The following is a 12,970-nucleotide window of genomic DNA, read 5'->3' as shown; positions in this document are numbered from 1 at the left end:
TCTCGATTAATGACTAATCCCTTAAAGAAATCAGTCACCCGATTACTCTCCGCCTAATCCGATTACTTTCCGCCTAATCCGATTATTCCCCGCCTAATCTTACATACTCCGATTATTTTTAGATTGCTAGTGTAAAAAAACTTTTTATTTTTGTTATTCAATCATTTGAATTGAGAGTTTGTAATGTTTTACAATAATTTATGTTCAAATTTTAATAAAAATCAAAAATTTGTAATAAAAATCATAAAAATTTGTCTCAAAAATACATTTTTATGTGTTTACTGCAATTTTGAAAATAATATTGGATTAATATGTTTTAAAAATATTAAAATAACCCTAAAACTAATCCCCGATTAATCCCCGATTTTAATCCGATTTCTGATTAATCGCTAGGCCCATGCCGAGCGCCCGACTAGCGCCTAGCGATTTTTCAAACAAGGAGATTCCCTGGACCTAACCAACCAACCACATCACTTCACCGGATAAATCTCCACCGTCTTCCGCCGCAATTTCTGTCTCCATGGCCGGCGTTAACCTACAACTCCGTCAAGCATACTCTATAGCTCAATTCGTTCCAACTGTTTCTTCTCCTCCTCCTCTTCATACTCAGCGAGTTCGGCTCGGGACTTCACCCTCCCGTGTTCTTTTATGCAATCTCCGAGCTAATTCCGCCGCCGCTCCAATCCTACGAACTACTCGCCGTTCAGTTACTGTTTCGGCGTCTTCCGTATCCTCATCCGTCGATTCGGATTCGTTGGTGGAAGAACGCGATGACATGGGGAGGATCCCGTTGCTTGAAGTTAGGGATTTGAGAGCTGTGATTGCTGAATCGAGACAGGAGATACTAAAAGGCGTCAATTTGGTTATCTACGAAGGAGAGGTGCGTTGTAATGAACGAAATTTCATGGTTGACTTGATATTTTAATTTGCAGAAAACTTTCCCTGGTAGTGAAATTGTCTCATCATCTGATAAAGTTTTGAGTTTGAAATCATAAGTAAACAAGACCTTGAATTCAATTTGTGTGGATTCGTTTGCATTGCTGCTGATTGTAATCTATGGCTTCTTTTGTGGTTGCTAATAGGTTCACGCAGTGATGGGGAAGAACGGTTCAGGGAAGAGCACATTTTCCAAGGTGAACATTAAACATGATTTGATCTTGTATCTCAGGATTAACCTTCTTGTTGCATAGTATTGTTCTCTTTTTGTTTGTTATCTTAGTGAGCCTTGTTATTTGTAGGTTCTTGTTGGTCATCCGGATTATGAAGTGACGGGAGGGAGTATTGTGTTTAAAGGGCAGAATCTACTTGATATGGAACCAGAAGATAGATCTCTTGCCGGTCTTTTTATGAGTTTCCAATCCCCAGTTGAGATCCCTGGTGTTAGCAATATGGATTTCTTGAATATGGCCTTTAATGCTCGGAAAAGAAAGCTTGGTCAGCCAGAGCTTGATCCAATCCAGGTGACCTTTCAAAATAAGATGATTTGGATTTGGTTTGCATTGTTTCTTACTTCTTGTTGTTTGCTAATTGGTCCTAATTGCAGAACTGTCTAATTGCATATCTTCTGTATTATGTCTTACTGATATCTCATGGCTCATGCAGTTCTACAGCCACTTAGTATCAAAACTTGAAGTTGTGAATATGAAGACCGATTTTCTCAACAGAAATGTCAATGAAGGATTTAGTGGTGGTGAAAGGAAACGCAATGAGATTCTACAGTTAGCGGTATTGGTTCCATTTCCTTTCTTTCTCAGTTGCCACAAGCACCACATATGATAAGAAACAAATGTGATAATAGAAGTCAGTGGATTACTAAGCTTGTTCCATACTCCTGTGAAAAACGCAAGGCTAATAGTTAGGAATTTCAGGATATTTGCGTAGATTAGCTTAAGCAGTTACAGGTTTTAGTTTTACCATAAGGAGACGTGGTTATTGCAATTGCAGTTAGTATTCTATTAAAATTATTTGACTTCAGTTTTACCTAAAAAGGCATGGCATGTTATATGTCTTGCAAGCAATGGTGACTTTACATTCTCTTGAACTTATTTTGTTTTTAATGTGCTTTCCTATGAGACTGTCATACTAGTTATTCTAATGCTCCAAGTCTGAGGCCATTGTGTCGTGTCATCTTGGGTTTTCTGCCTCCCAAGGAGTAGGCATTTCTGGTTTATCGATAACATGACAACACTATTAGTCTCCTTTCCTTTGTAAGAAATATATGGAAAGAGGTCATGAAAGTACACAATGCAACGTTTGGTGATGGTTTCCTTGTCCTTACAGGTCCTTGGAGCCGAGTTGGCTATACTGGACGAGATTGATTCAGGGTTAGATGTTGATGCTCTTCAAGATGTGGCAAAGGCAGTGAACGGGCTTTTGACACCAAAAAACTCTGTTCTGATGATAACTCACTATCAACGGCTACTTGACTACATCAAACCAACTCTCATACACATCATGGTGAGTATTGTTGTTCTTTACTAGAACCACAAAGATAATATATGTTTCGGTGGCTCATTTATGTTTACTTGGGTTTCAGGAGAATGGAAGAATCATTAAAACCGGAGACAACTCCTTGGCCAAACTACTGGAAAAGGAAGGCTACAAAGCGATATCCGGTTAGTTATCGCGGATCATACATATAACCTGTCTTCCTTCTTTGAGAGACCATGGTTATATATGGGTCAAAGACAATGGAAGCTAAAGCTGATGATTGGAAAATCAAATTTGCCACTACAATCTTTGACCCGTAGGTTTTTTTGGCATCATTGGTTTGCATGACAAACTACTTTATTGAGTTGTGAACAGTTCTTCCATACCTTTTTGTAACTAACAACTATAAAATTCAGTTAATAAATTATGTTATTAACAATGCTCTAATTATGTTATTAACCTTAGAGTTTGAGACTTGAAGTGGATGAAATCCGATCAAACCTAGTGGTTACATTACTTGAGAAATTGACAAAATAAAAATTACTTTGATTTTTCTATCGCCTGTTGCTGCTGGAACGAGTGGGTATTAGAATAAATTATGATGACAAGAAGAACGCAAAATTCGCTGATGATTAAACCCAAACGCGTTTTTCAAACTCGTTCAATCATTTCATTCATCATCTTCATCTTCTCCATAATTGACTTATCGAACAAGATTACACCTCCCTGAGCCTTTTATGCAAATGTAGTGCTTTTAAGCAATCTCTCGATTTCCCTCGCTTATTTTCCGACAAAACCAAACCAATTTATTCTTCTTGTCTTTTCTTTTCAATCCCAGATCGATCTCTTTGCTTTCAGACTATTTCCGCTGTCTGGATTCGGTTCATTGCATCGTTCTCTGTTCTGGGTTCGTTTAAAATTTCGATTTTCCCATTTGAAAATTTTGATTTTTTTTCTTGGGGCAGATTGATTGTTGTTGTGGAAGACTCATTCTTTGCATCGACCCGAGTAGGGTTTTTGCTTGTTCCATCTGTGTTCGGAGTTTAAAATCATTGCCTGATCCGGAGTGATCAATCTTATTGTCGTTGGAGAAGAGAACCAAGTCTTAGATTATAAAGAGAGATTTGACTTTCACTTTTAGTGTCTATGATCATTAGGAATATGATCAGATCAGGTCAATTTGTGTTCTTTTGATCAGATCTTGATGTGGAAAGCTTGATGCTGTTGATTATAAGTAGAGAGATATTTTGATGGGTAATGCTTGCGTTGGACCAAACATTTCTGGAAATGGTTTCTTGCAAACTGTTACGGCTGCAATGTGGCGGCCACGGATCGGAGTTGAGCAAGCTTCTTCTTCTTCTTCCCATAATGGACAAGTTGCTAAAGAAACAGCTTCAGAACCAGCAGCTGATCAGGTCCAGAATAAACCCCCTGAGCCGATCACAATGCCAAACCCAAGGACCAATCCCGAAACCAAACCGAAACCCGATCTAGAGATCCAACCTGAGCAGAAAGTTCTTCCTGAAGAAATCAAGCCGAAAGTTCTTCCTGAAGAAAGTAAGCAGGAAGTTCTTCCTGAAGAGAGCAAGCGGGAAGTTGTTGTGCAGCCGGAGACAGCAAAACCAGAAACAAAGTCTGAATCCAAGCAAGAGACAACAAAACCAGAAACAACGTCTGAAACCAAGCCGGAGACGAAACCTGAACCTCAGAAGCCTAAACATATGAGGAGAGTGTCCAGTGCAGGGCTTAGAACTGAGTCAGTGTTGCAGAGGAAAACTGAAAACTTTAAAGAGTTCTATTCATTGGGAAGGAAACTTGGACAAGGCCAATTTGGGACGACGTTTTTATGCCTTGAGAAAGGTACGGGGAACGAGTATGCGTGCAAGTCGATTTCCAAGAGGAAGCTTTTGACGGATGAGGACGTTGAAGATGTGAGAAGGGAGATTCAGATAATGCATCACTTGGCTGGTCATCCAAATGTTATATCTATTAAAGGCGCTTATGAGGATGTTGTTGCGGTACACCTTGTGATGGAGTTGTGTTCGGGTGGCGAGCTTTTTGATAGAATTATTCAACGTGGACATTACACTGAGAGGAAAGCTGCTGAGCTTGCGAGAACCATTGTTGGGGTTTTAGAGGCTTGTCACTCTCTTGGTGTTATGCATCGAGACCTCAAGCCCGAGAATTTTCTATTTGTTAGTAAAGAGGAAGATTCCCTCTTGAAAACGATCGACTTTGGACTCTCAATGTTCTTTAAGCCAGGTTCGTATTTATGGTAACTTGTCTTTGATCATTTAAACTTCTATGTTTGATTTTGGAATACTATTCCTTCCACTTTTGCAGATGAGGTTTTTACAGATGTTGTTGGTAGTCCGTATTATGTAGCTCCAGAAGTTCTTAGAAAGCGTTATGGTCCTGAATCAGATGTGTGGAGTGCTGGTGTGATTGTTTACATTTTGTTAAGCGGAGTTCCTCCTTTCTGGGCCGGTAAGAGACGTTGCAATGTAGATAAATGCATCTGATTGTTCTTGTTAGGCTCTGAAGCAAATTTGTTTTCCATGAAATATGCAGAAACCGAACAAGGTATTTTCGAGCAGGTCCTTCATGGAGATCTTGACTTTTCATCTGATCCATGGCCAAGCATCTCTGAAAGCGCAAAAGACTTGGTGAGGAAAATGCTTGTTCGGGACCCCAAGCGAAGACTAACCGCACATCAAGTATTATGTAAGTTATTTAAGTCTAAATCATTCATCTTAATTCTATTGAGCACAGAGCATAAACTGGTATATCTTCTAACAAACATATGCTAGCTGATTTTCTAAATACATTGTCCTATTTGAATTTCACCGTTGTGCTTCTTCTCAAGGCGTTTTGTCTATGAACAGGTCATCCATGGGTACAGATTGACGGTGTGGCTCCAGATAAACCTCTGGACTCTGCTGTTCTGAGCCGTATGAAGCAATTTTCTGCAATGAACAAGTTCAAGAAAATGGCTCTTAGAGTAAGTTATCTTTCTAACTCTAAACAAGATCTCAACAAAAGAAACACAGAAGAGAAGATAGAATAAGTTTGGCCTTTTTTTCAACTTGTTGTAGGTCATAGCTGAGAGCTTATCCGAAGAAGAAATAGCCGGTTTAAAAGAAATGTTCAAGATGATTGACGCAGACAACAGTGGTCAGATAACTTTTGAAGAACTGAAAGCAGGACTAAAACGAGTTGGTGCCAATCTCAAAGAGTCAGAAATTCTTGATCTAATGCAAGCTGTAAGTCTTTTAACCCAAGAATACTAGTCAGATTTGTCTGAACTCTTAGCAAATCAGGTCTCTTTTGCTCTTTTAATTTACTCTGGATTCCAAACTTCAATCATTCAACCAGGTTTATATTTCCATGTTTTGCAATAATCTTGTATGTTTTGTCTCGTCTAATTCAGGCTGATGTAGACAATAGCGGAACGATAGATTACAAAGAGTTCATAGCCGCCACATTGCATTTAAACAAAATAGAGAGAGAGGACCACTTGTTCGCGGCCTTCTCCTACTTTGACAAGGACGAGAGCGGCTTTATCACCCCAGATGAGCTTCAACAAGCTTGCGAGGAGTTTGGTGTTGAAGATGCCCGCATAGAAGAAATGATGCGCGATGTTGATCAAGACAAGGTAAAAAGCTCCTTTCTAAACCTTCTCATCTCATTCCGAAATTGCATCCCATTCATAAGCAGAACTCTTGAATGTTCTTGCATTGTAGAAAATTCAATTCCCTGAGAAATTCCATTTCAACTTTTTCCAAGCTTGGAAGTGATGAGATATTGAAACCTCTATTTCTTGTTGATTGACTTAACGAGCTTATCGCACTTTTAAAAACATTGAAACATTGTTGCAGGATGGGCGAATAGACTACAACGAGTTTGTGGCAATGATGCAGAAAGGGAGCATAATGGGAGGACCTGTGAAAATGGGTTTAGAGAATAGCATTAGCATTTCTCTGAAACATTAGTTTTCAGATTACAAACCCAAAACCAACAAGAGCTTCGTCTACTTTATTTTTTTAAGAATGATGATCATGATTGTGTTTTCCTCAACATTTTGATGAGATTTTTTGTCGTTAGACTGGTTTAGGTAAATCTGTTTCTGTACTATGTACTTTTATGCATATACACATAGTTTTTGTCTGTAACTTTTGGTCATAAAAGTTATCTTTTAAAGTACAGTCAGGTACACAGAGAATCCATCGAGGTGAAGTAATTTTGTTTTTATTTTCCTTCGAATTCCAGAATTAATTTCGTCCGGAGAGTGGTTGTAGGGCCCATGTTGTCCCTAAAGCCCAGCCCACTAAAGTATCACCGTTTCTCTTGGAGATATTTTTTAGTGTGACTGGAGTATTGTGTTAAACGATAAATCTTAACCATCGGATCAATTCCATCTTACGGATGAAAATGATCTGTGTCTGTATTTTAAGTGACAGCCGGTATCGCTAGTGCTACTTCTACGGAAAGACGAATATACCCTTATTAAGGTGCGTAGCTTTACGCTCCTCTCGTTTTTCCTTTTTGTTTTTTAAAATTTGTTTTTGGTACCCTAGACAATTTTTTTTTGGTTTGCTCTTTGTCTCGATTTTGGTGCCACAAATTAGAAAAAAACCCTAATTTCACCAAAAATTTTCAATTCCCTCTTTTCTCAATAAGTTTTTCGATTTTTCCTTACGCGGAAAGGTTCGTTGAAACCCTAGATTCGTTCTCAGTTTTCGTGTTGGCTAATGGCGAGCGCGGCACGGGGAGAGAGCAGCAATCCATATGGCGGCGGATTGGGAACCGGAGGAAAGTTCCGGAAGCCGACGGCTCGAAGGACTCAGAAAACTCCGTATGATCGACCGCCGACTTCTGTGAGGAACTCTGGAATTGGTGGCGGAGATGTCAGAGGCGGCGGTTGGTTGTCGAAATTGGTGGATCCGGCCCAGAGGCTTATTACTTATAGTGCTCATAGGCTCTTCGCGTCCGTTTTCCGGAAACGCCTCGGCTCAGGTGAGACGCCTGTACAGTCGCCGGAGCAGCAGAAGCAGATACCAGAAAGAGGTAAGAAGCTTGTTGATTTTTTCGATGCAAAAGTTATTATTTTTGCAGTTTCTGAGTTTCTTAGAGAAGCTGTTTTTAGGTATTGTGGATTTGTTTAAGTGTTTATATTTGCCCTTTGCTTCAAAAAATATTTATAGTAATTCAGAACTAGTAAGTACATAAACGTTGTTAGAATGTTCTTCAAGTACCTAGCCAGGTTGTCTATTATAGAATTCGTGGTATTAGAGATTGTTTATGTATTGATAGCGGGTTGTTACTAGCAGTCATGTATGAAATTCTTTTTGCGACTTTGCGAAGTGGAAGTTGTTAATGTGTACTGTTTCTGTGATCATGAACCAGATGTGAATCAGGAGACGAAGGTAGGACACAAGGAGGACGTCTCCAATGTAAGTAAATGAGCCGCATCTTTTGATGAAATATCTTCTTCCTTAGGGTTTCCTTATTCTTTTATCTTCTGTAGTGTAACCCATGTTTTATCTATTGATGTGGTCTATGTGAAGCTGTCCATGAAGAATGGTTTGATTCGAATGGAAGATACCAATGCCTCTGTCGATCCAACTAAGGATGGATTTACAGATCTTGAGAAAATCTTACAGGGAAAAACTTTTACAAGGTACACTATCTTACAAGTTTTACATTGTACATATGACCCAGTAGAGTAACTATTTTTTCCCTCGAGGATGTAAAAGTTTCTTAATCTTTTGATCCATCCAACATTCATAAAATAGAAAAGTTGAATATAAAGCCCTATTATCCTTCCTTCTGTTTTTGTTTCCTTTTGGTGCGTTCATGTTAACATAGGCATCTTCACATTTTGAGTAATAAAACTTTATGTTTTGAAAATCAGTTGATCACTTTCGATGATTTTATAGGTCTGAAGTTGATCGATTAACTACATTGCTGCGTTCCAAAGCTGCTGATTCATCCACTATGAATGAGGAGCAGAGAAATGAAGTGAGTATTGTTGTGAGACATCCACCATCTCATGAGAGGGACAGGACGCATCCAGATAATGGAAGTATGAACACCCTTGTTTCAACACCTCCTGGAAGTTCGAGAGTAAGAAAGTTGTTTGACATGTTAGATATACTAGTCTGTTTTTTTGCTGAGCTTCATGCAAAATGCCGTTGTTAATCTTTTAATTGTTGATGACATCCTTACCAGGCTCTTGATGAGTGCATTGCTTCGCCAGCACAGCTTGCAAAAGCTTACATGGGTAGCAGACCTTTAGAAGTTACTCCTTCTATGTTGGGGTTGCGTGGTCAAGCGGGTAGGGAAGATTCTGTTTTCCTGAACAGAACCCCTTTTCCGCAAAAGTCACCTACAATGTCACTGGTAACAAAGCCTTCTGGACAAAGACCTTTGGAAAATGGTTTTGTTACCCCTAGATCTCGGGGAAGATCTGCTGTTTATAGCATGGCCAGAACACCATACTCTAGGCCTCAGTCCACTGTGAAGGTTTCAATTTTGAGCCGTAACTATATTATTGTAAAGTTCCCAACTTGCTCCCAATTTTTTACATTGTGTTCTTTTTTTCAGATTGGGTCTCTTTTTCAAGCATCTCCAAGCACATGGGAAGAAAGCTTGCCTTCTGGTTCTAGACAAGGGTTTCAATCGGTGAGACATTTTGAAATTATGCACCAAATTGATTTCAGATTCGTCTCTGAAACAAAGTATTGACATGACTTTTATTTAATTTTGTAGGGTCTTAAACGCAGGAGCTCAGTATTAGATAATGATATAGGATCTGTGGGCCCTGTAAGGAGGATTCGTCAAAAATCTAACCTTTCATCGCGAAGCTTGGCTCTACCTGTTTCTGAGAGCCCACTTTCTGTCCGTGCTAATGGTGGAGAAAAAACTACACATACATCTAAAGATAGTGCCGAGGATATACCTGGTTCAAGTTTTAACCTTGTTCCTACCAAGTCCAGTGAGATGGCGTCAAAAATATTGCAGCAACTTGATAAACTGGTCTCAACGAGGGAGAAATCACCAAGTAAGTTATCACCATCCATGCTACGGGGTCCCGCTCTCAAAAGCCTCCAGAATGTGGAGGCGCCAAAGTTCTTGGATAATCTTCCTGAGAAGAAGGCAGATTTGCCAGATTCTAGTTATCAAAAGCAGGAAATATCTAGAGAAAGTGTCTCCAGAGAGGTTGTAGCTCCGAGTGAGAAGACTGGTGGTGCTATTGATGGAACAAGCAAAACAGGTTTCAGTAAAGATCAGGATACGCGTGGTAAAGGTGTTTATTTGCCCCTCACTAATTCTTTGGAAGAGCATCCTCCAAAAAAGAGAGCATTTCGAATGAGTGCGCATGAGGTATATTTTCTAGTTCTTATAGATAGTTTTTCAGAATGTTTATGGGCTGCAAATAAGAGTGTCAAGGCGGGCAATTCTAGAAATGCCAACCTTAAAACCTGTAGCTGCAAATATGATTTTGTCCATTTATGTTTTCCTTTTTGAGGAAAAATTTCTGCTTTTTTTCATATATTTATGCTTTCCTTTTGTTTTTTGTTAATATTTTTACGGCACACCTTTGACCATCTATACATACAACTATGATATTGCAGGATTTCTTGGAGTTGGATGATGATCATGGTGCGGCATCTAGTCCATTTGAAGTGGCAGAAAAACAGAATGCCTTTAAAGTAGAGAAAAGTCATATCAGCATGCCTAAAGGGGAGAAACCACTTACTCCGTCTGAAGCCATGCCCTCTACATCATATATTTCTAATGGTGACGCCTCTCAGGGTACTTCTAATGGGTCTCTGGAAACTGGAAGGAACAAGTTTGTTACTTTCCCCATTGAAGCTGTTCAGCAAAGTAATATGGCCTCTGAATCAACTTCGAAGTTCATCCAAGGAACTGAGAAATCGAGTATTTCTTTTGGCAAGCCAACCGCCGAAGAGAAAGGTATCCCTCTGGAAGAGCCTAAAAAACCTGCTGCTGTATTTCCCAACATCTCCTCATCACCGGCTGCCACTGGCTTATTAAATCAAAACAGTGGTGCTTCTACAGACATCAAGTTAGAAAAGACTAGCAGGTTTTTGGCATGATTATTTTTCCACTCAGCTTGATATGCTTTTATATCATTACTCTTGTCTATCAACCAATGAGCCTCATCCATATTGGTTATGAAAGTTTTATCTGGTTTACTAACTTCTGACTCTCTATCTTGATGTTGCAGCACTGCTTTTGGAGTATCTGAAGCTTGGGCGAAGCCAACTGAATCAAAGAAAACTCTCAGCAACAATGCTTCTGGAGTGGAGTCAACTACCTCAGCTGCATCAACCCTCAATGGTAGTATATTCTCAGCTGGAGCAAACGCTGTCAATCCACCTCCGAGTAATGGCTCTCTTACTTCAAGCCCTTCCTTCCAACCTACTATTTCAAATATACCTTCGGATAATTATGTGGGTGAGGTGCCGTCCACTGTTCAATCTCTTGCTGCTACTCACAATTCCTCTAGTATATTTGGAAAGTTGCCTACCAGTAACGACAGCAACTCACAATCAACTTCAGCACCTCCCCTCTCGTCTACATCACCTTTCAAGTTTGGGGAACCTGCTGCTCCATTTTCTGCGCCAGCAGTATCTACATCTAGCAGTCAGATTTCAAAGGAGACTGAAGTTAAAAACGCCACATTTGAAAATACAAACACTTTCAAGTTTGGAGGTATGGCTTCAGCAGACCCAAGCACTGGCAGCGTTTTTGGTGCTAAATCTGCAGAAAATAAAAGCACACCAGGTTTTGTGTTTGGGAGCTCATCTCCTGCTGTGGCAGATGCAGGTAATAATATCTTCGGTGGGACATCCTCTGTGGTTGGTGGGAGCACATTAAACCCTTCTACTGCTGCAGCTTCTGCACCTGAGAGCTCTGGAAGTTTAATATTTGGTGTGACATCTTCCTCAACCCCTGGGACAGAGACGAGCAAATTTTCTGCGAGTTCTACAGCTACTAATACTGGAAATAGTATATTTGGTACTTCCTCTCCCGCATTTACAAGCTCTGGTAGTAGCATGTTTGGTGGTGTAGCTGCAAGTACTGGAAGCAGTGTTTTTGGATTCAATGCTGCTTCATCAGCTTCTGCTGCTAGCTCTCAATCTCAGGCCTCAAATCTTTTTGGTGCTGGAAATGCTCAGACGGGTAATACTGGGAGCGGAACCACAACATCAACTCAAAGCATCCCCTTTCAGTTTGGTTCATCTGCATCAGCTCCTTCATTTGGTTTGTCTGGGAACTCTTCTCTTGCATCAAACAGTTCTCCATTTGGATTTTCAAAGTCGGAACCTGCTGTATTTACATCTGGCTCAACTCCTCAATTGAGTTCGACAAACTCCTCTGCAAGCTCTAGTGGTACAATGAGCTCTCCCCTATTTGGGACAAGCTGGCAAGCTCCCAACTCTGCTCCAAACTCTGCTCCAGTCTTCAGTTCCTCGTTCACCACTTCTTCAACTCCTACCTTTTCCTTTGGAGGATCTTCTGCTGCTACTGCTTCAAGCACTCCAGCTCCCATTTTTGGTGCATCTACCAACACCCCGTCACCTTCGCCTATCTTTGGTTTCGGCTCAACCGCTCCTAGCACTCCCCAGCAGCCGGTATTTGGTAACTCAGCGACTCTATCACAGTCTCTGTTTGGTAACTCAAATCCTGGGTTTGCATTTGGTGCAGCTAATAATGCAAATGGTATCAACAATAACCAACAAGTGAGCATGGAAGACAGTATGGCAGAAGACACAGACCAAGCTAACAAAGCAACCATGGTAGCCCCAATGTTTGGACAAGCAGCTGTCTCGATGCCTCAACCAAACTTTGGCTTTGGTGGAGGAGCAGCAACGCCGCCACCATCAATGGCTAACCCGTTCCAGTTTGGAGGGCAACCGATGGGAAGCACGCCACAGAACGCATCACCTTTCCAGGCATCACAGAGTCTAGAGTTCCAAGGAGGTGGGAGCTTTTCACTAGGCAGCACTGGAGGCGGGGATAAGTCAGGCCGCAGAATCTTCAAAGCAAAGAAATCCAACAGGAAGAAATAAGCAGCAGTGTGGATGATAAGAAAACACATTGCTCATGTAGAAGAGAGTCAACTTATCAGCCTTTTGGTCTTTTTGTTCGCTATATACTCCGGCAACTTGGGGATTCAGAGCATATCGTCTCTTAATGAAAGAGGTAAAAGTATCAGAATGTATTTGGTTTTATGCTCTTGATCGTCTCTGTCATTTTAGTATCAAGAGTCAGGGATTTTGGGGGTTAAATTGTTCAGGGTTATAAAGGTTTGTAGGAAAGTTTTGTAATTCTCAGAAAGTACTGGAGTCTGTAAGAGTAATATGTCTCTCTCTTTGTTTTCCTTATTATAAGAAAAACTTTATTGTCCTTGTTTGTAACACTTTACTCAAAAATCTTTTCAGTTCTGGTTTAGGTTACTAAATTGCCTCATTCACAAACACGGTTTGCCATTTTAACCAAACCAAAC

General features: G+C 40.3%; 3 protein-coding genes across 3 annotated transcripts; all 3 read left to right on the top strand.

Annotated features, from left to right (window-relative positions):
* The first annotated feature begins 434 nt into the window (after window positions 1-434).
* Window positions 435-2,877, top strand: LOC9320872 (ABC transporter I family member 6, chloroplastic). Its single transcript, XM_021031196.1, has 6 exons — window positions 435-880; window positions 1,083-1,133; window positions 1,239-1,460; window positions 1,603-1,725; window positions 2,281-2,457; window positions 2,537-2,877. Exons 1-6 carry the CDS (start codon window positions 521-523, stop codon window positions 2,618-2,620), a joined length of 1,017 nt encoding a protein of 338 aa, XP_020886855.1. The 5' UTR covers window positions 435-520; the 3' UTR covers window positions 2,621-2,877.
* A 102-nt stretch (window positions 2,878-2,979) lies between these two features.
* On the top strand, window positions 2,980-6,652 carry LOC9320871 (calcium-dependent protein kinase 2). The gene is made up of 7 exons (XM_021031194.1): window positions 2,980-4,692; window positions 4,774-4,917; window positions 5,002-5,154; window positions 5,316-5,431; window positions 5,526-5,693; window positions 5,861-6,085; window positions 6,309-6,652. The coding sequence occupies exons 1-7, from the start codon at window positions 3,681-3,683 to the stop codon at window positions 6,420-6,422; spliced, it is 1,932 nt and encodes a 643-aa protein (XP_020886853.1). The 5' UTR covers window positions 2,980-3,680; the 3' UTR covers window positions 6,423-6,652.
* Window positions 6,653-7,000: 348 nt separating this feature from the next.
* LOC9320870 (nuclear pore complex protein NUP1) lies at window positions 7,001-12,925 on the top strand. The gene is made up of 9 exons (XM_002884758.2): window positions 7,001-7,497; window positions 7,837-7,883; window positions 7,998-8,110; window positions 8,370-8,556; window positions 8,662-8,955; window positions 9,037-9,114; window positions 9,202-9,816; window positions 10,068-10,540; window positions 10,685-12,925. The coding sequence occupies exons 1-9, from the start codon at window positions 7,182-7,184 to the stop codon at window positions 12,531-12,533; spliced, it is 3,972 nt and encodes a 1,323-aa protein (XP_002884804.1). The 5' UTR covers window positions 7,001-7,181; the 3' UTR covers window positions 12,534-12,925.
* The last annotated feature ends 45 nt before the right edge of the window (window positions 12,926-12,970 follow it).

Source organism: Arabidopsis lyrata (genome assembly GCF_000004255.2).
Source record: "Arabidopsis lyrata subsp. lyrata unplaced genomic scaffold ARALYscaffold_3, whole genome shotgun sequence".
NCBI lineage: Eukaryota > Viridiplantae > Streptophyta > Magnoliopsida > Brassicales > Brassicaceae > Arabidopsis > Arabidopsis lyrata.
This window is presented reverse-complemented; position numbering and strand designations above follow the sequence as displayed.